Source organism: Palaemon carinicauda, chromosome 1, assembly GCF_036898095.1.
Source record: "Palaemon carinicauda isolate YSFRI2023 chromosome 1, ASM3689809v2, whole genome shotgun sequence".
NCBI lineage: Eukaryota > Metazoa > Arthropoda > Malacostraca > Decapoda > Palaemonidae > Palaemon > Palaemon carinicauda.
Window position 1 is genome coordinate 168,389,951 of NC_090725.1, and position 25,217 is coordinate 168,415,167.

Here is a 25,217-nt window from a genome sequence, read left to right on the forward strand (position 1 = left end):
CCTTACATTACACGAACCCATCCTTTCACATCACTAGAATCTCCCCATAGCTTTACTTATTGTTATTATTATGTTAAGTTAACCCATTTCTTCCCAAATTTTTTTTTTCTTTGGATTTCAAATTTTTACACTAAATCTAGTTCATAAGGATCCAAAATCAGTAGAATACATAATTTTTTTCAGCTGCATTCATTGTACAATGAATAATGGAGTGTGACATATATGTCACGCTAGGCAGTAACGAGTACATTTGGGGGAAATATGAAAAATTCTGTTCTATTTTGAAAGGTTTATTGTTTGCTGTTATATAAGTGACATAAATAAATACAAAAGAAGTCTACTGTTTTCATACATGAACTACCGTAGTCACAACCACCAAATGAATGGAATTTGAAAATTACAATAAAAAAACAAGCCAAAAGAAATAGTCATTGTATTAAATCTTGCACTTAGAATCAAAACAAAGATTAAATTGCCAGTTCAAAATGCTAACATAAAATAATCAACTTTTCATTGCAACTGATACATCATGTGGCACATCATTAAAGTCTATTTTGTGTGAAATGCTAAATTGCAAGACAAACACAGACCTACATCACACTTATTACACTGACTGGAAGGAGATTTGCTACACAGATTTCCAGCACATCTACGTCTTTTCTTGTTTGGGGTCTCTATCAGGTAGTGTTCTATTCCATCAAAATGAATGTCATCAAGAACTCTCTTACAACCTGTTTCCCCCTGGGAAGGTCTCCCAGGCCCTTTAGGAGGGATCCCATATCTCTTCAGATAGCTTTCAGCAATCTGTTCTTTGAAATCTAGCTGAGGTAAACATCCACCTGACTTTTTATGAAGAATCCAAGCATTTTGCACTGATACATCTAATAACCAGGTAAAAATACACCACCACCACTTCTTACCCCTAATAGATACTCTATAATTATTCACATTCTGGTCTTGACGGTCAGTTCCACCCATGTGGTTATTGTATTCTCGAATAACTAATGGGCAGTCAACTTCAATATTTTTTTTCTCTTTTTGAGAGTATCTCTTACCTTACTAAGGGGTTCCCTTCCATGAGCAGTTGATGCAATGGTGACAACCGAATTATCCATCCATCTGCATAATGAAATGTTATTTGCCTTATCTATGATGAAGTCTGATGTTCCCCTTTTTTTCTTTTTTCATCTCAGAAACTGCTTTCAAAGGGCATTTTTTCAGCCTATTGTCTCTTATTGTTCCCGTAGCAGTATAGTTTTGCTCACTCAGGTGTTGGAGAAGAGGAAAAGAGGTAAAAAGGTTATCAAAGTAATAGCTGTATGGGAGTTGTATTTTATCATCTGGCAATGACTTTATATTTTTCAGAACAGTGGCTCCACATTTGCCAAACGCTTTCTCCTCATATGAATTACCTTCATATATTTTACCTTGGTATAAGTCAAAGCTTACTAAATAGCTTGCATCAGTATTCAGGCACCAAACTTTATAACCAAAGCGTATTGGTTTGTTTCGAATACACTGCTTGCATCCATGGCGGCCAAAATATTCAACCATTGCCTCGTCATGAGATAGATGCTGCTCTGGTTGAAAATGAGACAAAAATCGAGTGGAAAGTAGCCTTATCAGGGGACGGAGTTTAGCATATTTATCTGAATCATCAAGATTAGTATTATCTGCTAAATGTATGAACTGCATTATTTTATCAAATCTGTTCCTTCTCATTGCAGAATACACTGCCTCATTTCTAGTCACTGGAGAATTCTTCCAGTAAAGTCTCCGTGATGGAACTGGAACAATGCCAGATAAAAGTAATATGCCAAGGAAAACCTTTAGTTCTTTTTCATTTGTTGAGAAGGAAATTTCTCCCTTGTAACGAGCATAAAGAGCTGACTGTTCTATTATCAATCTGAAAACTTCCTCATCAAAAAACAATTCGAATAATTCACATGGTGATAAGTTCCGGTATTGACTGTAATTCGCCTCAGGAAAAATTGGTTTTGGTGAAGAAAATGTTGCCTTTCTAGTCCACTTTGGAGTTTTGAAGCAATAACTAGAGTCATCATAGTTCTCCAAGTCCTCTCCTAAATTTCCAAGCCGAACTCCATTTGGAAGAGCTGCTTCACCTGCAGCATCTAATTGTTTACCAGAGAGATTATCAATTAGACCACCTTGATCTTCATCAGCAGAATCTTCGTCAGTCAGACCATCATCAGCAGGCTCAATAAAAACATCTGCAGCAATATCTTCTTTCTCTAACTCTGCTAGTATTTCATTGACAGTCAGAGACCTGAAAAAAAAAATAAAAACGTGTTATCTCTGGATTAAATTTAACAAAGTAACTTATTAATGAGTTAAAATAACTAAAAGTGTAGTAAAGTAAAGTAAAAGAAAGAAAATGAAGCCATAGAATGTTTTATATCACTAGAAAGATATTACTATCAGTTTACATACAGTAAAATAGAAAAAGGCATAAATGTCCCTGTATCATCCTAGCGTAACATATATGTCACAGAAAATATAAAATGCACTGCTGCCAATATTATAAATCTTAGATATTCATTATTAGTACAGACATTTCTCTATAGCCATATTTCAAGTATTTTATCAAAAAACAATACAATATATCTAATGAAAATGGCAAAATAATACTCACTTTTTGCCTGAACTCATTTTCACACCGGAGCAAAATGATATTTTGATTATAAAATAAATTTTTGAATATACTTACCCGGTGAATATATAATAGCTGACATCTCGGACGGCTCGACAGATTCCAAAAACTCGCGAGCGATCGCCGTGAAGGTTGCGGGTGTGACCACCAGCGCCGACTATCGGCCAGATACCGCATATACTTGTCAAGTTCTCCAGTTCTTCTCAGTCCGCTGGGTCTCTATCGGGGAGGAAGGGAGGGACTTTAATTTATATATTCACCGGGTAAGTATATTCAAAAATTTATTTTATAATCAAAATATCATTTTTAAATATTAAACTTAGCCGGTGAATATATAATAGCTGATTCACACCCATGGTGGTGGGTAGAGACCAGTATTAATGCAATAAAGGCGTATATGCTCATGAGTTTTTGACAATTATATCATAAAAAAACCCACTTAAATATAGGAACCTGGTAAGGAAGCTGACTCTGATGATTACTCTGCCTTATTAGTCCGCTTTCCTCACGAAGCCCAGCCATCCTCTCAGGATGCTGAAAGACTCCCAGGAGCTGTTATATCCAGGGCGACCACCCTTATAACAGGACCTCATCAATACCCTCAATCTGGGCGCTCTCAAGAAACGACATTTGACCACCCGCCAAATCAAAAAGGATGCGAAAGACTTCCTAGTCTTCCGTACAACCCAAGACAAGATTAAAAACATTTCAAGAGAAGATTAAAAGGATATTGGGATTAAGGGAATGTAGTGGTAGAACCCTCACCCACTACTGCACTCGCTGCAACGAATGGACCCAGGGTGTAGCAGTCCTCATAAAGAGTCTGGACATCTTTTAAGTAAAATGAAGCGAACACCGACTTGCTCCTCCAAAAGGTCACATCCATAATACTTCGCAGAGACCTGTTTTGCTTAAAAGCCACCGAAGTTGCTATCGCTCTCACTTCGTGCGACTTGACCTTAAGCAAACAACGATCTTTCTCACTTAAATGAGAATGTGCCTCCCGGATTAAAAATCTAATAAAGTACGATAAAGCATTTTTAGACATGGGCAATGAGGGCTTCTTAACGGAGCACCATAAGGCCTCAGAACCACCTCGTAATGGTTTAGTACGAGCCAAATAAAACTTAAGAGCTCTAACTGGGCACAGTACTCTTTCAACCTCATTGCCTACGATTTCTGACAGACAAGGTATATCAAAAGATTTAGGCCAAGGACGAGAAGGCAGTTCATTCTTGGCCAAAAAACCAAGTTGAAGCGAACATGTGGCTTTATCTGTAGAGAAGCCGATGTTCTTACTAAAGGCATGGATCTCACTGACCCTTTTAGCCGAAGCCAAGCACACCAAAAAAAGCGTCTTGAGGGTGAGATCCTTCAGGGAGGCTGAATGCAATGGCTCAAACCTGTCGGACATTAGGAACCTTAGGACCACGTCTAAGTTCCAAGCAGGAGTTGACATACGACGCTCCTTAGAGGTCTCGAAGGACTTAAGGAGATCTTGGAAATCTTTATTATTTGACAGATCCAAGCCTCTATGTCTGAACAGACGCCAACATGCTCCTGTAGCCCTTAATAGTGGGAGCAGAGAGGGAGCGAACATTTCTCAGATGCAGGAGAAAGTCTGCAATCTGGGCTACAGAGGTACTGGAAGAGGAAATAGAGGATGACTTGCACCACTCTCTAAAGACCTCCCACTTCGACTGGTAGACCTTGATAGTAGATGATCTCCTAGCCCTCGCGATCGCTCTGGCTGCCTCCTTCGAAAATCCTCGAGCTCTTGAGAGTCTTTCGATAGTCTGAAGGCAGTCAGACGAAGCGCGGGGAGGCTTTGATGAAGACTCCTTACGTGGGGCTGCCGTAAGAGATCCACCCTTAAAGGTAGACTCCTTGGAACGTCTACCAGCCATTGAAGTACCTCTGTGAACCACTCTCTCGCGGGCCAGAGGGGAGCAACCAACGTCAACCTTGTCCCTTCGTGAGAGGCGAACTTCTGCAGAACCCTGTTGATGATCTTGAACGGCGGGAATGCGTAAGCGTCCATGTGAGACCAATCCAGCAGAAAGGCATCTATGTGGGCCGCCTCTGGATCTGGGACTGGAGAGCAATAGGTCGGGAGCATTTTGGTCAATGAGGTCGCAAAGAGGTCTATGGTGGGCTGACCCCAAGTCATCCAAAGACTCTTGCACACGTCCTTGTGGAGGGTCCATTCTGTAGGGATCACCTGACCTCTCCGACTGAGACAGTCCGCCAAGACGTTCAATTTCCCCTGGACGAACCTCGTCAACAGTGAGATGCCTCGATCTTTTGACCAGATGAGGAGGTCCCTTGCGATGACGAACAGTGTGTGGGAGTGAGTGCCCAAAGGAATATCAGTTGGAAGGGGATCAGTTGTGGAATGATCTTCCTAATCGGGTTGTTGAATCAGTAGAACTTCAAAAGTTCAAAGTTGGAGCAAATGCTTTTTTGTTGACCAGGCGGACATGAGTCTTTTTATAGTTTATATATGACATATTTGTTGTTGACGTTGTTAATAGTTTATATATGATATATCTCTTTTGACATTACTTTTTTTAGAATGATTTATTGTTAATTTGTTCTCTTCAGTTATTTATTTCCTTATTTCCTTTCCTCACTGGGCTATTTTTCCCTATTGGAGCCCCTGGGCTTATAGCATCTTGCTTTTCCAATTAGGGTTGTAGCTTGGATAGTAATAATAATAATAATAATAATAAGATGTACGCCAAGGCTGTGGTGTTGTCCGCATTCACTTCTACCACTTTGTTTCGGAGAAGACTCTCGAAACTCGTCAAGGCCAAGTGAACAGCCAACAGCTCCTTGCAGTTGATGTGAAGGCTCCTCTGATCCGACGTCCTAAGACCCGAACATTCCAGACCGTCCAGAGTCGCTCCCCAACCCAAATCCGACGCGTCTGAAAATAACACGTGGTTTGGGTTCTTGACCGCCAGGGACAGACCCTCTCGAAGACCTATGTTGCTGTCCCACCAGTTCAGGCACGTCTTTACTGGTTCGGAGATCGGGATTGAGACAGCTTCCAAAGTCTTGTTCTTGTCCCAATGGGAGTCTAGATGGAACTGGAGAGGGCGAAGGTGAAGTCTCCCTAGAGAGATAAATTGTTCCAGGGATGACAGCATCCCTAGGAGGCTCATCCAACTTCTCACTGAGCAACGGTCTTTTCTCAGCATGAGGCGGACTTTGAGTAAGGCTTGATCTATCCTGGTGGCAGACGGAAAAGCCCGAAAAGCTAGACTGCGAATCTCCATCCCCAAATAGAGAATCGTTTGGGAGGGAGTCAGCTGAGACTTCTCTAAGTTCACCAACAGTCCCAACTCCTTTGCAAGATCCAACGTCCATTGAAGGTCCTGCAGACAGCGATGACGGGACGACGCTCTGAGCAGCCAGTCGTCCAGGTACAGGGAGGCTCGAATCCCCGATAAATGAAGAAATTTTGCCACATTTCTCATGAGCCTCGTAAAAACAAGAGGAGCAGGGCTGAGGCCGAAGCACAGTGCTCGGAATTGGTACACCACATTCCTGTATACAAACCTCAGATACGGCTGAGAATCCGGGTGTAAAGGAATGTGGAAGAACGCATCCTGCAGGTCGAGAGAGACCATCCAGTCTCCCTCTCTGACCGCTGCTAGGACGGACTTCGTGGTCTCCATCGTAAATTTTGTTTTGACAACAAAAATGTTGAGCGCACTGACATCCAGCACCGGCCTCCAACCTCCTGTATGCTTTGGGACTAGGAAGAGACGGTTGTAAAATCCCGGTGATTTTAGGTCCGAGACTTTCACCACCGCTCCCTTCTCTAGCAACTGAGATACCTGCAGTTGTAGTGCCTGTCTCCTTGACTCCTCTCGATGCCTGGGAGAGAGGTCTATAGGAACTTTTACCAGAGGAGGTCTCCGTACAAAAGGTATTTTGTACCCCTCCTTTAGCAACAACACAGACTCTCGGTCTGCACCCCTCTTCTCCCAGGCCTGCCAGAAGTTGTTCAGTCTGGCCCCTACCGCTGTCTGAGGACGTGGGCAGTCAGACTCTGCCACGGGAGGACTTGGATCCTCTCCTCTTGCCTCTTTTACTGTCGGCACGAGCACCTCCCTTACTGGGGGCTCTGCCACGAAAGGGCGGGATAAACCTCGTTGCTGGAGTCTCGAGCTTGGGTCTTACGACATAAGATGATGAAGGAGCAGCCTTGCGCGCCGACGTAGCCATCAGGTCGTGGGTATCCTTCTACACCAGAGAAGCTGCAATATCCTTAATCAACTGCTGAGGAAACAAGGCAGATGACAACGGAGCAAAGAGAAGTTACTCCTGCCGAAAGGAATGAGCAAAGAGTCTCCCTCTTCTTAAGGACTCCTGCCGTAAAGGTAGCAGCGAGCTCATTAGAGCCATCACGGATAGCTTTGTCCATGCAGGACATAATTAACACGGATACATCACGGTCGGCCGAAGAGATCTTCCTGCTCAAGGCTCCCAGCGACCAATCCAAGAAGTTAAAAACTTCGAAGGCCCTGTAAACCCCTTTGAGGAGATGATCAAGGTCCGAAGAGGACCAGTAAACTTTAGAGCGTCTCATGGCCAGGCGACGGGGAGAGTCTACGAGGCTTGAGAAGTCTCCCTAGGCAGAGGCAGGAACTCCCAAGCCGAGAACTTCTCCCGTGTCATACCAGACGCTCGCTCTAGAAGCCAGTTTAAAAGGGGGGAAAGCAAAGGCTGTCTTCCCCAAACTCCTCCTGGTGATCACCCAATCGTCTAGTAAACGCAAAGCTCTCTTAGAAGAGCGAGAGAGCACTAGCTTAGTAAACGACGGCGTCGAAGTAGCTAGGCCTAGCGTAAACTCTGACGGAGGCGAACGAGGAGCAGCAGTTACAAAATGGTCAGGAAACAGTTCCTTAAAAATCAGCATGATCTTTTTAAAATCCAGAGAGGGCTGAGCAGCTTTAGGCTCCTCTCCGTCCGACAAAGTCCCCAAAGGAATATCAGTTGGAAGGGGATCAGCGACTTCCTCATCCGACGGAACTTCGTCCGACAACTGCCGAGTCTCATGATACGGAGAGACCTGCCGAGGAGGCAACGCTTGACAGGCAATGTCAACAAGCAAAGGAGCAGCAGTAGCAGAAGAGGAAGCGACGTCACGCCGCTGCTGAAAGGACTGAAATTCCTGTGACTGACCAACAACAACAGCTGAAGTTGATTGACGCTCGACGTCACGTCGGAACTGCATTGACTGCAGAGTCTGAGCAGGCAAAACAACCTCCGACTGCGGTGACTGACGCTCAACGTCACGTCGAGGCAACGGAGCCGGTCGGCGAACGTCAGTGCGGGGCTGCGGCGGCAGCAGCTGAACGTCAGTACGAGACTGCAGCAAAGGATCCATGTCATGTGACTGACGTGAAAGACTACTGGCATCGCGTTTCAAAGTACTAGAAATGCCAGCACTAACGGCAAACGGACGAGTGAATACTCGTTTGGGCGGCTGAAGGCCAGAGTCACGTTCAGCGCACTGGTGACTCGAAAGCAAAGGATCATCGCGAACCTGCTCAAAGTCATACTCTTCCATAAGGGAGGCAAGTTTAGACTGCATGTCCCGCAGGACAACCCACTTCGGATCAACGGGAGTCGGAACGGGCCGTGACGTCGGTAACGTCTGCGTTGGCAAAACATTGCCTCTACCGCGACCCTCGGACCCCGTGTTACGCTTGCGCTTAATAGGCGAACAGTCATCCGACGACTGCAAAAGGTCAGAGCTGCCCCAATGGCTACAGCCAGGACGCTGGACCTGTCCTGAAGGGACTGACTTTCGCTTCAAGGGTCTAGAAACCTTGCGCCAAGGTTTCTTGTGCGATAAGTCTTCGGAGGACGAGGAGAACACAGTCTCACCCGTCTTATGGTAAGGGCGATCTTGACGAGAAACGTCCGATACCAAAGAGGGAACGTCTGCACGTTGGTTAACGCCTCTCGTCCCCTTAAGTCCTACGACATTACTTCTCCCTGGTGCAGGGGAGCCTGAAAGAGGTCTCGGACTAGGGGAGCGACAAGCACGAACAGACGAACCCTCGGTCGCAACACTAAATACACTTTGCGCACTTATCACTTTATCACTACGATTTTCTGTTTTACCACTCTGACACTTCAACAACTTAACATCTGACATGAGTTGGTTACGGTCCGATGCTAAGGACTCAACTTTTTCGCCTAAAGCTTGAATCGCTAGAAACATATCCCGCATGGACGGTTCATGAGTGCTAGTAGGGGGTTCAGGAACAACTACTACAGGGGAAGGATTAGGTTCAGGGGCATGGGAGGAGGAAAATTCCAAAGATCTAGAGGAGCTTCTCCTCACCCTATCTCTCTCCAGCTTACGAGTATATTTTTCATACTCAAGCCAGTCGAATTCCGACAAGACCACGCACTCATCACACCGATCTCCTAATTGGCAGGATTTACCCCGGCAATTAGAACAAACGGTATGTGGGTCGATAGAGGCCTTGGGAAGACGTTTGTTGCAATCCCTCGCACACTTACGATATTTAGGTTCAGGGATAGGAGAAGGGTCAGCCATTTTGAACAATCAGAGAAAATCCAAGTCAAAACCAAAGTCATCAACAATAAACACCAGCCAAAAAAAGGGTTTCAAGAGTTTAATTGAAGAAAAAACACCTGTCACAGCGAAAGCCAATAAACAACCAAAATAAAGTACTTCACCAAATAGGTCGAAAACTCAAGGTCATAAGCGAGCGGAACCAACTTGTCGACAAGACCGACAGAGAAGAACTGGAGAACTTGACAAGTATATGCGGTATCTGGCCGATAGTCGGCGCTGGTGGTCACACCCGCAACCTTCACGGCGATCGCTCGCGAGTTTTTGGAATCTGTCGAGCCGTCCGAGACGTCAGCTATTATATATTCACCGGCTAAGTTTAATATTTAAAAAACAGCACTTCTGCACAGAACGGTGTCACTCCCTTGAATGAACTTCTATTCCTGTAAAAACTTGCATGCAAGTAGATACATGTATTAGCTCTCACACACAGGACCTATCATGAAACAAGTTTCAACATGTAAACGTGTGGTGTAAGTTAACTGAACATATGTTCTACGTAACATATATGTCACGCTAGTACAAAATGGGTTAAAGCCTCCGGGAGAATTTGTACTTATTTTACCTTTTTATTACAGAAAGTGCGCTGTGCCGCCAAGGGCTGCTCTGCAACCTTTCTGGATCCGGTAGGCCATGACGTCTGCCAGTCCCACGCCCACTGTGCGATCTCCTTTGTCCGGGAAGCTGGCCAGCCCTCTTACATGGTCTGGTTCCCGGAGGCGTGCACGCTCTGCTATGAGCTGTCCTCCATTCTCCTCAATGATGATGTAAGATTTCTCATTTTTATCATGCATGCTATTTTATACTGAGGCTCCGCTTATTATAGTTTGATGATGTAAGATTTCTCAATTTTATCATTCATGCTAATATTATATTGAGGCTCAGCTGATTATATAGATATTTCTCTTAATAATCTTGATATTCATAGGAGTTTGCCTTCTGTCGTTCTAAAGTTATTCCCCTTTTCCAGGCTGACGAAGATTCGCTCCGGATGGCCAAAACCAGCCTCCGGACTTGGGTGTCTGGTTTTGGGAGGAATGCCCCAACTGGTTGTCTTTACCTCCTTGACGCGGACATGGCCTCCCGGCTGTTTCCCGGTTCGTCCTCGGCCGCGGTACCCTTGGAGCAAGCTTCTCCCATCATTGAGGGTATCAGGGCGGCCCTTCCTGTGGAGGTGGAACACCAGCTCTCCGGCGACATCTCCACCCTCGACATCCACACCGAACCTATGGATGAGCAGGTTAGTGGTGCAGAGTTGGCAGAATCTTTTCTTTCCCCTACTTCTTCCTTCCTCGGCTTTGACAAGCCTCAGGCTTCCCCTTGGGAGGGTTCCGTCTCGGTCCGTCCCAAGGTTAAGCCAATACGCAAAAATAAACCCAAACCCATTAATCCGGCTTTGCCACAATCTATATCTCCGGTCCCAGGACCTTCCTCAGCCCCTGACATCCCAATGCTGTCACGAACTCCTCCTCCTACTAAAGGACAGAGGAGTAAGTCCGCAAAGTCCAAGGCTTCAGCTGTAGGTAGCTCCTCGGATTTCCGCATAACCATGGAGATGATTCAGGATATGATGGAGTCGAAGCTGCAGAGACACTCAGGGGTCATATCGGAGCTCAAGGACATGGTGGCTAGCCTCCTCCGTGCGGGGTCTCAGCCTGCTCCGCCCCTAGGTCCTGACACTTCTAAGCTGCCGCCTTTTGATAAGAATAACCCTTGGCGGTTCGCTAGGTATGCTCCTTATTTGGACGGCACGCTTACTCTAGAAGGCTTGGGGACCCGCCCTCTAGACGATCTGGAGTTCTACCCTCCTGATCTCCAGTTCCCCTTCAATGGCTTTGTTCGCCTAAAGGAGCATGCCTTGATCCGGATGGATAAGGTCCCAAAGGAGACGGTAATATTCCCTAAAGAGCAAGCCCAAGCTGTCTGGGCTCGTACTCTCGCGGAATGGGGATGCGTCAACTCTAAGTTGACTCCCCACAAGGGAGCGTACACCATTTTCATCACTCCTCAGTCCATCCCGTCTCCTCTTACTGATAAGATTGCTGAATTGACTATTCAGTCAGTTAAGGACGGCATCCCCATGCCGACCCTTAAAGAGACAGATCCCACCTCTCTCCTCGTCCCAGGCACCTCGGCGCTCTGGCACGATGCCTCAGCTACTTTCACGGTGGGTAAACTAGATCCGGACTGCGCATCCTCTCTCTTCTCGGAGAGACTGCCCAAGCTTCCGGACCACTTATTGAAGGTAGAGTTCGAAGCAAGAAACCGGCTGGCTAGGTCACTCAACTCGGTCGTATCCTCAGAGTTGATAGCTTCCCTCTACAGTGATGAACCTCTCTTTAGAGTACAGGCAAAGAACCTCCTGCAGTCGTTCCAGTCAGACCTTCACGACTTCTGGACTGCGAGAACGAATTGCAGAAAACACGTTCTCGCCGAAGCCTCTATTAGGCATGAGCCTAATAGGCTTATCGCCTCCTCCTGCTGAGGTAAAACTCTTTTTCCTCAAGAAGAGGTCGATAAAGTCCTCCAAGACACAGCGAGGGTTAACCAAAACCTACAAGTTCGATGGGGCCTTTCAAATAAACGTAAATTTGAAAATATGCCAAGACAACCTTTCTCTAAGAAGAAGCAAAGGTCCTATACACCATACAAGACTGGTCGTGGCCAGCTTCACCATTCTTCAGGCCCTCACTCTTCAACTCCCTCTACATCCAAATCCGCCCCTCCTCAACAGATCGTATTCGTCCCGGCACCTCAGGGTACCCAACCAGCTCCTGCGGCATCTTGGATGACCTCCCCTGCCTTTAATCAGGCTTACGAATCCTCGGGTTCCTTTCGAGGATACCCTAGAGGCGGCAACAGGGGTAGAGGTCAGTTCTGTCAGCGAGGCGGACCCAGAGCCAGAGGTTCCCGGGGAGGACGAGGGGCTAAGTTCAACCCCACCCAATGAGACAAATCAGGTAGGAGGGAGACTATACAAGTTTCGGGACCAGTGGACCTTCAGTCCTTGGGCCCACAGTATAGTCTCCAAAGGCCTGGGCTGGAAATGGGCACAAGGTTCCCCACCTCCGACAGTGTCCTTCTTCCAGAAGCCCACTCCCATCCTAGAAGAGTACACCAAGGACCTATTGAAGAAGAAAGCCATAAAGAGGGTACGAACACTGAAATTTCAAGGCCGCCTGTTTACTGTTCCAAAAAAGAATTCGTCGGCGTTGAGAGTGGTCCTGGACCTGTCCAAACTGAATTCTTACATTTTTTGCGACAGGTTCCGCATGCTGACTATTTCTCAGGTACGGACCTTACTTCCCCGTGGGGCCGTCACCACCTCTATCGATCTTACAGACGCCTATTATCACGTCCCAGTAGCAAGAAACTTCTCTCCTTACCTCGGCTTCCGCCTAGGCAAGAAATCCTATGCGTTCAAAGTGATGCCCTTTGGCATCAGCATCACCCCCAGGATATTTACAAAGCTAGGGGAGACGGTGCTAGAACAGTTCAGGAGCCAGGGAATCATGGTGATAGCTTATCTGGACGACTGGCTCATCTGGGCACGGACGATTCAAGAATGCCACAAGGCTACAACCAAAGTGGTTCAGTTTCTGCACAAGATAGGATTTCAAGTCAACTTGCAAAAATCTCGCCTACAACCAGCAAGCCAATTCGAATGGTTAGGCATCCGCTGGGACCTCAAGTCACAAACTGTCTCTTCCCCCCAAAAAGGTCAAAGAGATAGCATCGAAGACAAAGCACTTCATCAGGAACAAACACGTTTCAAGAAGAGCCTTAGAAAGAGTTCTAGGCTTACTCCAATTTGCTTCAGTGACAGACCTCTTATTGAAAGCCAAACTCAAGGCCATCAACCGAGTTTGGAGAAAGAGAGCTACAACACGATTACGAGACAAGATATCAAAGATCACCTCAGTCTTAATACGAAGGCTCCAGCCATGGTCAAAACCAGAGAACCTCTCCAAATCGGTTCCTCTGCAATTCCCTCCTCCACGGGTGACGATTCACACAGACGCGTCTCTCAGTGGTTGGGGGGGCTACTACAAACACCAGATGTTTCAGGGCTCTTGGTCCCCTGCTATGAGACAGTTCCACATCAACGTGTTAGAGGCCATGGCAGTATTACTGACCTTAAAACGACTATCCCTTTCCACGATCCACTCATATCAGGATAGTCTCCGACAGCACGGCAGTAGTCCACTGCATAAACAGAGGCGGATCAAAATCTCCCAATCTGAATCAAGTCCTGGTCATGATCTTTACCTTGGCAATCGAAAAGAACTGGTTCTTGTCAGCCACTCACCTAGCAGGAGTCCAGAACGTGATAGCGGACTCACTATCCAGGACAAAACCACTAGAATCAGAATGGTCCCTAGACATGAATTCATTCCGGTGGATATCCAGACTGGTTCCCGGTCTCCAGGTAGACTTGTTTGCGACGCAACTCAACCACAAACTTCCCTGTTACGTGGCCCCGAACATGGACCCTCAGGCTTATGCTATGGACGCATTAGCCCTGGATTGGAACAGTTGGAAGAAGATTTACATACATACATATACCAAGGCACTTCCCCCCATTTTGGGGGGTACCCGACATTAACAAATGAAACAAAACAAAAAGGGGACCTCTCCTCTCTACGTTCCTCCCAGCCTGACAAGGGACTCACCCGAGTTCAGCTGGTACTGCTAGGGTGCCACAGCCCACCCTCCCCCATTATCCACCACAGATGAAGCTTCATAATGCTGAATCCCCTACTGCTGCTACCTCCGCGGTCATCTAAGGCACCGGAGGAAGCATCAGGGCCTACCGGAACTGTGTCACAATCGTTCGCCATTCATTCCTATTTCTAGCACGCTCTCTTGCCTCTCTCACATCTATCCTCCTATCACCCAGAGCTTTCTTCACTCCATCCATCCACCCAAACCTTGGCCTTCCTCTTGTACTTCTCCCATCAACTCTAGCATTCATCACCTTCTTTAGCAGACAGCCATTTTCCATCCTCTCAACATGGCCAAACCACCTCAACACATTCATATCCACTCTAGCTGCTAACTCATTTCTTACACCCGTTCTCACCCTATCTACTCGAGATACACCAGCCATACTCCTTAGACACTTCATCTCAAACACATTCAATTTCTGTCTCTCCACCACTTTCATTCCCTTCAACTCCGATCCATACATCACAGTTGGTACAATCACTTTCTCATATAGAACTCTCTCTACATTCATGCCCAACCCTCTATTTTTTACTACTCCCTTAACTGCCCCCAACACTTTGCAACCTTCATTCACTCTCTGAAGTACATCTGCTTCCACTCCACCATTTGCTGCAACAACAGACCCCAAGTACTTAAACTGATCCACCTCCTCAAGTAACTCTCCATTCAACATGACATTCAACATTGCACCACCTTCCCTTCTCGTACATCTCATAACCTTACTCTTACCCACATTAACTCTCAACATGGTATTTTCATTATAAAATAAATTTTTGAACATACTTACCCGGTAGTTATATACTGTATATAGCTTACGTCCCCGATGTCAACGGCAGAAAATTCGAAACTCGCGCCAATCACCGATTGGATAGCCAGGTGTACCAACCCTGCGCCCTAGCGAGGTACCTAGGAACCATTCCAGGAACCCTCATATATTCCATGCCTCTAGTCTCTTAGAGGGGAGGAGGGTGGGACTTTAATTATATATAACTACCGGGTAAGTATGTTCAAAAATTTATTTTATAATGAAAATACCATTTTTAAACATAAGATTTACCCGGTAGTTATATATATAGCTGATTAACACCTTTGGTGGAGGGTTAGAGACAGCTAGTATATCTGGAATTTTTCTTAAGAGTTAATCAAAACAAACTGAAGGGTTCGTACCTAATAAGGAAGCTGACTTCAATGATTCTGTCTCATTATGACTGCTAGCCTTATGAGATCCAGTGATCCTCCCAGGGGGCTGAAGATCTCTAGGGTCTGTCAAACCGGTGTATATACCTCATTATGACAGAACCTCCTCCAATAACCAGTTACGGGCGCTCTTCAAGGAACAAAATTGACCACCTGACTAAAATCAATGATTTTGGAAGACTGACACAGTCTCCACAAACAACCATAAAAACAAATAAAAGTTCCAAGAGAAGAAAAGGTTATTAGGATTATGGGAACGTAGTGGTGGATCCTTCACCCACTACTGCACTCGCTATCACGAATGGTCCCAGAGTGTAGCAGTCCTCATAAAGAGTCTGGACACGATTAAAATAGTGTGAAGTGAACACAGATTTACTCCCCCAAAAGGATGTGTCCATAATGCTCCACCACAATCTATTCTGCTTGAAGGTCATTCAAGTTGTTATAGTACTAACCTCATGCGTCTTGACCTTAGAAACTTGAGGCCAGTCTCACTGTAATGTGTATGAGCCTCTCTTATAAGAGTCTGATGAAGAATGAAAGGACATTCTTGACATCTGAAAAACGAGGGCTTCTTAATCGAGCACCAAAGAGCTTTCGACTTGCCTCGCAACTCTTTCATACTGCCTGGATAGAACTTCAGGGTTCTTACTGGACACAGGACTCTCTCCAACTCCTCGCCAACCATATCCGAAAAATTCGGAAACTCAAAAGCCTTGGGTCAATGTTGAGAAAGGCTGTCTTTCCTGGCGAGAAAGCCTAACTGCAATGAGCAGATAGCTTCGTTATCTCGAAAGCCAACATTTTACTAAAATGTATGATTTAACTAATTCTTTTAGATGTCACAAGACTAACAAAAAAAAATAGTTTTCATCGAGAGGGCCTTAAAATGAAGATGAAAGCAAACTCAAGTTTGTCACTCATAAGGAACTTCAGGATTGAGTCCAGGATCCAAGCTGGTGAATCCTGGTTGTTTGATGTTACAAACAAGTTGAGAAATTCCTGTAGGACTTCATCAATCGAAAGGTCCAAGATACCGTGTCTGACAACAGTCGCTAACACACACCTGTATCCCTTAATGGAAGAGGATGAACAAATGAGCTTCCTTCTAGGGTAAAACAGGAAGTCAGCAATCTGAGTTGTAGAGATACTGGAAGAGAAAACAGAGTTGACTCTGCACCATTCTCTAAAGCCTTCAATTTGGATTGATAAATCCTGATGGTAGAAGTTCTAATTGCTCTTGTAAAAGACTTAGCTGCCTCTGTGAGGTTTCAAAAGGTTGAAGTTAGCTAGAAGTAGAGCTTGGAGACTAGAAAAGAGACTTTCCACGAGAGGTTGTTTGAGTAAAACTACTCTTAATGGAAGACTTCTAGGAGAGTCCACCATCCATTCCAGTATCTCTGTGAACCATCCTCTTGAGGGCCAAAAGGCGGCCACTAAGGTCACCTGGTCCCTTCGTGCGACACAAAGTTTTGTGTCACCTTGTAAAGGAAATAGAACGATGAAAACGTATACATCCAGATTGGACCAGACTAACAGGAAAGCGTCTATGTGGACTGCTTCGAGATCTGGCACTGGAAAGCAGTAACTTTCTAGTCTCTTTGTCTGTTAAGTCATGAATAGGACTCTACAAGAACGACACCAAAGTCGCCACAGATTCTTGCAGATTTCTCGATGGAGTGTCCATTCTCCAGCTGAGACTGTTCTGCCATAAGTTCTTCTCTTTTTGAAAGAACCTTGTTAGAAGGAAAACATTCTCCTTAGCCCAGATGAGAAGACTCCTCTCAGTCCCGTAAAGGAACCTCGAGTGGGTTCCGTCTTGCTTGGCAATGAAAGCCAAATCTGTGGTGTGATCGGCAAAGACCTGCACCACTTTGTTCCAAACTGACCCTTCAAAGCTTTTTGAGAGCCAACTGGACTGCCAACAGTTCTTTTGGGTGATGAGGAAGCGCCTCTGATCCTCTGTCCAAAGTCCCGAAGCTTCCAACTGTCTAGAGTTGGTCCCACCCCGAATCCGAGGCAACGAGACACAACACAAGGTCTAAGATCCTCTGTTCAAGAGGGGTGACCTTCTGGAAGTTTGACTGGATCGAACCACCACTGAAGGCAACTTCTTATGGCATCCTAAAAGAGATGCATATCGACTCAAGACCTTCTCCTTGTCCCAAATTGATTGAGGTTGAAATGGAGAGAATAAAGATAACTCACATAAGGACCATAGCTTCTAGCTTCTGACTGGCCGGGAATCGAACCCTGGTCCAGGAAAACTAGGATGAAAAATGACATAACAATGGTCACAAAGAAAGAATCAGTCTTCCCAGGGAAAAAACCCCCTCCCAAAGAGGAGAGGTTTCCCAACATACTCATCCACTTCCTCGCAGAACATTTCTGTAACTTTAGAAAGATTGCAGTTTCAAGAAGGCTTCCTCCGTCCTAAGAGGAGACGTAAAAGCCTGAAAAAACTTGACTCTGAATCACCATCCTTAAATAAAGTATTTTCTGTGATGGTGTCAGAAGATCTAACGGAACTAGTGACATTGTGTTTATCAGGATACATCTATTAAGGTCCTGACTCCTGGCGCCAAGGAAACCCAGATCACCGCCTATGTCGTCGCGTTGTACTAAGGCTAGACGCTTGACAAAAAACTTCTGTGATCAAAGAGATCGGAACTAAGGCGTCCTTGATCTCGACATTCGATTTGACTAGTGTCACCGGGAAAGTCCGAGGTTCTCATGTTTAATGTCATGCCTCGTTCTAGATCTCCGACGTCGAGAGTCCTGAAAGACAGGGCCCCGAGCGTCCTGTAAGACGTGGCGCCGAGCTTCCTATAAAACGTGGCGCCAAGCGTCCTGAAAGATGAGGCGCCGAGCGTCCTGAAAGACGTGGTGCCGAGCGTCCTGAAAGACGAGGCGCCGAGCGTCCTGTAAGACGTGGCGCCGAGCTTCCTGTAAGACGAGGCTCCGAGCATCCTGTAAAACGTGGAGCCGAGCTTCCTGTAAGACGTGGAGCCAAGCGTCCTGTGAGACGTGGCGCCGAACCTCCTGGAAGGTGTGGCGCCAAGCTTCCTGTAAGACGTGGCGCCGAGAGGTTAACAGAGCAAGACGCCGAACGTCCTATAAGACTAGTGCTAAGCGTCCTGGTGTCAGAAGACTCGTCTTGTTGACAGGAATACGCAATTCTTCTGAAAGGTTCAAAGTTATCTTTAAATCCTTCATGAAGATCGTAAGAAAGAGCTCTGATAAGTCAATCATCCAGATACAGGGAGGCTCTGATGTCTCTTGAGTGCAGTATTCTGCTACATTAGCAAAAGTTTAATTGCAAAGCCTGCCTCTTAAACTCCTCTCTAGATCTGGGAGAGAGATCTATTGGAGCTAAAACTAAAGGAGGTTTCCCTATGAAAAGAAATTGTAATCCTCCTTCAGAAGATGTACTGACCAAAGGTCTGCTCCCCTCTTCTCCCAAGATTGCCAGAAGTTATGCAGTCTGGCTCTACTGCCTGAAGGCGAAAGCAGTCAGACTCTGCTTCGCCTTGTGACCAGGCTGACATGAGACTTTAAATAGTTCATGATTTCAATGTCTCCATGGAGAACTTTGACTTCTGAACGAAGGCATTAAGAGCTGTTACATCCAGGACCGGATAAAAGCCTCCCTCTTCCAAAAGAGAGACATTTGATGTTGCAAAGATTGTTTTGCAGAGAGGTCTTATCAGAGATACTAACAAAGCAGGTTTCACTAGGAAAAAGATTTCGCATCCATCCTTTAGGAATAGCACGGACCTCAAAGTTATCCTGCCCCATTGTCTGGATTCCTTAAGAGACTCAGTGATCCACCCAGGGGGCTGTAAAAATCTCTGTGGGGCTGCCACAAGGTCCTCGACCTTAACGTGGTTAGACCTCCACCCTTGCTATCCTGGAATACCTGATAAGGAAGCTGGCTTCATGGGCTTATATGCCTCATTTACCTGAATTCCTTGAGAGACTCAGCAATCCACCCAGGGGGCTGTAACAGTCTCTGTGGGGCTGCCACTAGGTCCTCGACCTTAACGTGGCTAGACCTCCACCTTATATGACATATCTGTTTTAGACGTTATGACGTTGTTACTGTTTTAAGAATGATTTATTGTTAAATTATTCTCATCATTTATTTAACGCCTTATTTCCTTTCCTCACTGGGCTATTTTTACCTATTGGAGCCCTTGGGCTTAAAGCATCTTACTTTTCCAACTAGGGTTGTAGCTTGGCTAGAGATAATAATAAAAATAATCTTGTACCCCAGATACAAGATCTAGAGGCCAGGCTATTCAGAGGAAAAAAGAAAGCTGTCTTTCCTTGGTCCTTCCAAGACTCTATATACAGTCTCCCATCATTCTTAAAGCTTCATTTATGACCACGTGTAAATTCAGAGGGTGGCGAACGTGATTCAACAGGCATAAAAAAAAAAAAAAATTGGAAACTAATCATAAAAACTTTCATGAGTTTCTAAATCAACTGAAGGACGAAAGGAATAAGGATCTTCTCCTTCTGAGAAAAATTCAACAGGAGAAAAGTGATCACCAATGTCTTCTACTGACAAAGATCTTGTAAGACGTGGCACCGAACATCCTGAAAGACGAGGTGCCGAGCATCCTGATAGACTAGGCGCCAATCGTCCTGAAAGACGTGGCGCCGAGCGTCCTGAAAGACGTGGCGCCGAACGTCCTGAAAGACGTGGCGCCGAGCGTTCTGAAAGACGAGGCGCCGATTGTCCTGAAAGACGTGGCGCCGAGCGTCCTGAAAGACGTGGCGCCGAGCGTCCTGAAAGACTTAGGGCCAAGCATAAAATGATCTTCATTACATCACTCGGTGCGTTCGGTTCATCAGAGGGTTCTCATGGCCGACTGGCGCTCTGGAATAAAAACCATGTCTATGTTGGTTCGTAAGCATTATAGTATTGCTATTATCAGCAAATGTGATGCAATGCAAGACTCTAACAGCAATGTTAGTAGCTTAACATCCAACGCTCTTTGCTTTCCCATGGCAAGGGCAAGCATTTTTGGGAATGTCAATGGGACCGCTCGAGAGGACATCTGCTCATGAGCTAACGCCTCTCGTTTCCTTTGGCCGATCGACATTCCTTCTCCCAGGGGTTGGGGAGCTTGGAAGAGGTCTAAGGCTAGGAAAAAACGTCCACTGTGCTGAATAAATAGACTGCACTAATCTAGCACTGAAACTTGCACTTTTAAACACTTACACAAAAGACCATAACTAGTCCTGCCCGTTGTGATAGATCTTTCTCTACTGCCAAGGGCTTGAATGATAATGCAAAATAATTTCTAGTTCTTGCTATATAAAATTGTAACAAAATATTTTTTATAAGATATTACCCTGATATTTTCATTGTAAATAAATGTTTGAACACACTTACCCGGTAGTTACATATAACTACCGGTAAAGATAAATGTTATACATACTCACCTGGTAGTTATATATAACTACCGGGAAAGTTACATGTTATATGATTCAAATGAACAGATATAGGAATAACATATATATATAAATGTAAACAACCCTTAATTCTTAAAGGTTCCCAAAAATAGTGATTTGTTATTATTAAAATGAACAGATATCGCAATAACGTATATATATATATATATATATATATATATGTAAACAACCCTTAAATCTTAAGGGTTTCCAAAATAGTGGATTGCTACACTTACAATTGGAACATATATGTGAATATACGAATAATACTAGAATCCCAACATCGAAAGAAAATAAACAACGATATCAAGAATTGTTGGGACTGCATCGTATTTTCATGAGAACTACGCTGCGAAAATTAACAATACGCTAGTTCTATTTAATCTTTGAAAATAGTATGGATGATTTAAAGAACGAATACTAAAAACACAAAAATTTCTTAAAAATTAATATAGGCCTAATCTTTTTATATCAAAAGTTAAATACTTATTGTAAGTTAGATTTCCTTTTCATTCTTTACAAGAAAAAGCAAAGAAAAGAATTATGCAACATATTACGTAGTACTATGTTGCTTACGTCACACAATTGTGACGTCATAGAGATGGTGGACCGATCTCCGCCATCATGTTATAGAGTAGGTTCGTAAGTTTTACAGTAGGGGGAAAAAAAAACTCCCATTCCTACCTCTGTTAAGATACAAACGTAGTTAATGCACTAACACTCTGTAAAAATAAAATCCAACCAGCAAAGGCTAAAAATAAATTGTACATCACCAAGATAACTGTAATATACAGGTTATAGCGAGTGAAAAATCCAACATCTTGCCACTAGCGGCAGGGAATATATGAGGGTTCCTGGAATGGTTCCTAGGTACCTCGCTAGGGCGCAGGGGTGGTACACCTGGCTATCCAATCGGTGATTGGCGCGAGTTTCGAATTTTCTGCCGTTGACTTCGGGGACGTAAGCTATATATATAACTACCGGGTAAGTCTTATGTTTAAAATTCCTTCTCTCACACACCCTTCCAAATTCTGTCACTAGTCGGTCAAGCTTCTCTTCTGTGTCTGCAACCAGTACAGTATCATCCGCAAACAACAACGGATTTACCTCCCATTCATGGTCATTCTCCTCTACCAGTTTTAATCCTCGTCCAAGCACTCGAGCATTCACCTCTCTCACCACTCCATCAACATACAAGTTAAACAGCCACGGCAACATCACACATCCCTGTCTCAGCCCCACTCTCACCGGAAACCAATCACTCACTCCATTTCCTATTCTAACACATGCTTTACTACCTTTGTAGAAACTTTTCACTGCTTGCAACAACCTTCCACCAACTCCATATAACCTCATCACATTCCACATTGCTTCCCTATCAACTCTATCATACGCTTTCTCCAGATCCATAAACGCAACATACACCTCCTTACCTTTTGCTAAATATTTCTCGCATATCTACCTAACGGTAAAAATCTGATTCATACAACCCCTACCTCTTCTAAAACCACCCTGTACTTCTAAGATTGCATTCTCTGTTTTATCCTTAATCCTATTAATCATTACTCTACCATACACTTTTCCAACTACACTCAACAAACTAATACCTCTTGAATTTCAACACTCATGCATATATATATATATATATATATATATATATATATATATATATATATATATATATATATATATATGTATATATATATATATATATATATATATATATATATATATATATATATATATATCAATAATGGGGAAGCCCCATTGGGAACCAGGGGTTTTGAGTGAGGAAAAGATACTGGGAAAACAGTATATAAGGGTAAAGCAAACCTTTACTTCTCTATACATTATTAGCTTGGATGTATAATAAATTCATGGAAAACTGCACAAATTACCTATATCCTATACTACTGGTATGTTTTTCATTTGTTTGTTGATATACAACAAATTGGTTTCATTTGCTCCCATTCATTTGTATGTACATGCATGTTAACCGTTATAGAAATTCTGCGCATAAACTCCGGCCCCCTTTATTTTGACCAATAGGATTACAGTACTCCTCTTATTATAAACCCTCCTCATTTTTACCCGCGACATTCAAGTACTGTATTTGACCCTTCTAATACCGTATGTATGTACAAGTTGTTGCAATACCAACGTGTATATATTTCTTTTTACTCACGACATTCAAGTATATTACGGGACTTGACTCTCTTAATACCGTTTGCGGGTATTCGTTGATGAAATACCCAGATGTATATTTGTCATTTTCTCAAGTTTAATGTCATTTCCTCCGTTAATACAACATTTAAACATTCCCATAAAATAACATTATTCTTTCCTTCACTTCATCTTACTACAGTTATTGTTCGGCATTTCTGTTTTTTTCTGTTATCGCCGTATTACATTTGGTTCTCACATATCAAATACTTGCTCTAAACAAGTTTACTTTACAGACGCCGTACTGTTACAAAGATTTTTCCATTACCCAATCACGTAACCATAGGTATGGAATCCTATACCCTGTATAGGGGGGTTATATTTTCCCCTTCCTTTGTTATCACTTCTATATGGAATCCTATACCCTGTATAGGGGGGTTATATTTTCCCCTTCCTTTGTTATCACTTCTAAGTGCTTCACTTCAGTTCTTTTTAAATCCTTTTGATGTGAGTCACCAAGAGTATCTAACACATTTCTAATATCACATAATTTCATACCACAAATATTACAGTGCCCAAAGTGTTGATCTTGGTTATCTTACAGGGAAGACAAGCACCTTCGATGGCCCAATCACAAAGTAAATCCTTAATTTGTTTTTATTGAATTCAGGATCTGTGATTTTTAGATTTTCAAAAACTGTTGAATAATTACCAAGAAACAAGAGCCAATTGTGGGGGATGAGCAGCTCATCATGTAACGCTTGCCAGTACATAAGAGCTTGATGTTTTTCTGTCTTCATGATCGCACAGCGAAGTAAGAACCATTTGATATTCTAAAAGAAATATACCGGGAATAATTGTTTAAAAAATATTCAATCACTAATGTTAGCGTGAGCAGTTCAACATTATCGCTTGCCAGTGCATACGGAGCTTGATGTTTTTATTTTTTTCACAAGCGAAGCAAGCGCACGGCGAAGCAAAAACCATTACATAAAGAGTAAAACATTTTGAACAGACAATATATATTTTCCAGTAGTAAATAATGTGATCTCACCGAATTTGACCTCATTTCAATTATACCAGTTTTGGCGAGTATGTAGTGGAGAATGAAGTTGTCTAACGGTTGTTCTGTTTGTTCGCGGTTTAAATGAAGGTCAAATTCATTTACATTACGTTATTTACTACAGGAAAATATATACTTGCTGTTTGAAATGTTTCCCCGTCAGTAAATATAATTTTACAGAAAAACTTGTCCCGTCCGTAACTATAATAAAACCCAAACGAGTCTTATTTTCTACAAACCGTTTATTGCATCATTTCATATTTATTACCTAAGCAAGCAACCGGCCAGTGACCCTACATTCTACACAAGTACCATAATAAAAGTATATCCAAAGGAGGAGATGGGTTCTTTGAATATATTAATACACCAGGAACGCCTATTAAATTCTTTGTCGAAGCTAATAAAAATAATATTCATATTTACCCTTATAAATCGTCCACCTTGACTTGTTTCACCTTAATTCCCCACTTATAATAGAGCCATATCGGTATCTTTAAAAGATGATAAATTGATTGATTGATTTGGACTTTTCTGCCATCCTCACATCCAAGTCACTGACGCTTAACGGATGATTAACACTACATGTACAGCTAAAGAAATGTTTCGTACTATATTTTGTAACATAAATGTTGATTAACAGTACCGTTATATCTAAAGTTATAAGATTACTTACTTAATTACTTTGACAGTAGCTTTTCCTTCACTAGTTATGACTTGAATGTAGTATCTAGTAATATCCACTTGGGGTTTAATTGCTAACCACGTTTGCGGCCACTTGTCGATCAACAGATAAGTTCAAAACTTCTTAGCTTATACTAACTTACCGAAGACATGCTAAGAAGCTAAGTAATGCACTGTAATTTTATCGGTCATGCGGACTGCAGTGGAAAGCTGTCCAGTGCTGAGTTATGTATGAATGAAGGTGTGAGAAATTCTTCTCACAACAATTCTACAGAAATTTTTGTGTATGCATCTGTATAACCATAATCTTCCTCTTACCGTAAGGTTATTAGTATTGCGTGTTCACACAGGTTATTGATTGATTTATTATTGAGAATTTTCGTTTGTCGGGTAATCGGCAAACAGGAATTATGTTATTGCATTTGTGTCTTTATTCATAAAACCGAAATTTTCATGTCTTCGTATTTTGTAGAAATATGTTCTTTGTTGCATATTATGATAAAGAATTAAAGAACCACATCTTACGAGAGAATGACACTCTTACATTATTGTTTGTTTCTTGCATGACTATGGTTTTAGTATGTCGCATTTTACGTATGGTCAATCACCGTAAAATATGCTTACAA

General features: G+C 43.5%; 1 protein-coding gene across 2 annotated transcripts; it reads right to left on the minus strand.

The window, feature by feature from the left end:
* Positions 1-125: 125 nt before the first annotated feature.
* Positions 126-24,461, minus strand: LOC137652835 (piggyBac transposable element-derived protein 2-like). Of its 2 annotated transcripts, none has more exons than XM_068386235.1 (2): positions 2,654-2,681; positions 126-2,287 (listed from the first exon to the last, which is right to left on the minus strand). In XM_068386235.1, the coding sequence occupies exons 1-2, from the start codon at positions 2,668-2,670 to the stop codon at positions 1,144-1,146; spliced, it is 1,161 nt and encodes a 386-aa protein (XP_068242336.1). In that variant the 5' UTR covers positions 2,671-2,681; the 3' UTR covers positions 126-1,143. The 2 variants fall into 2 exon arrangements, 1 of the variants encoding a protein (XP_068242336.1); XR_011046374.1 differs by lacking the exon at positions 2,654-2,681 and adding an exon at positions 24,334-24,461 and having other exon boundaries at positions 2,008-2,287.
* Positions 24,462-25,217: the final 756 nt, after the last annotated feature.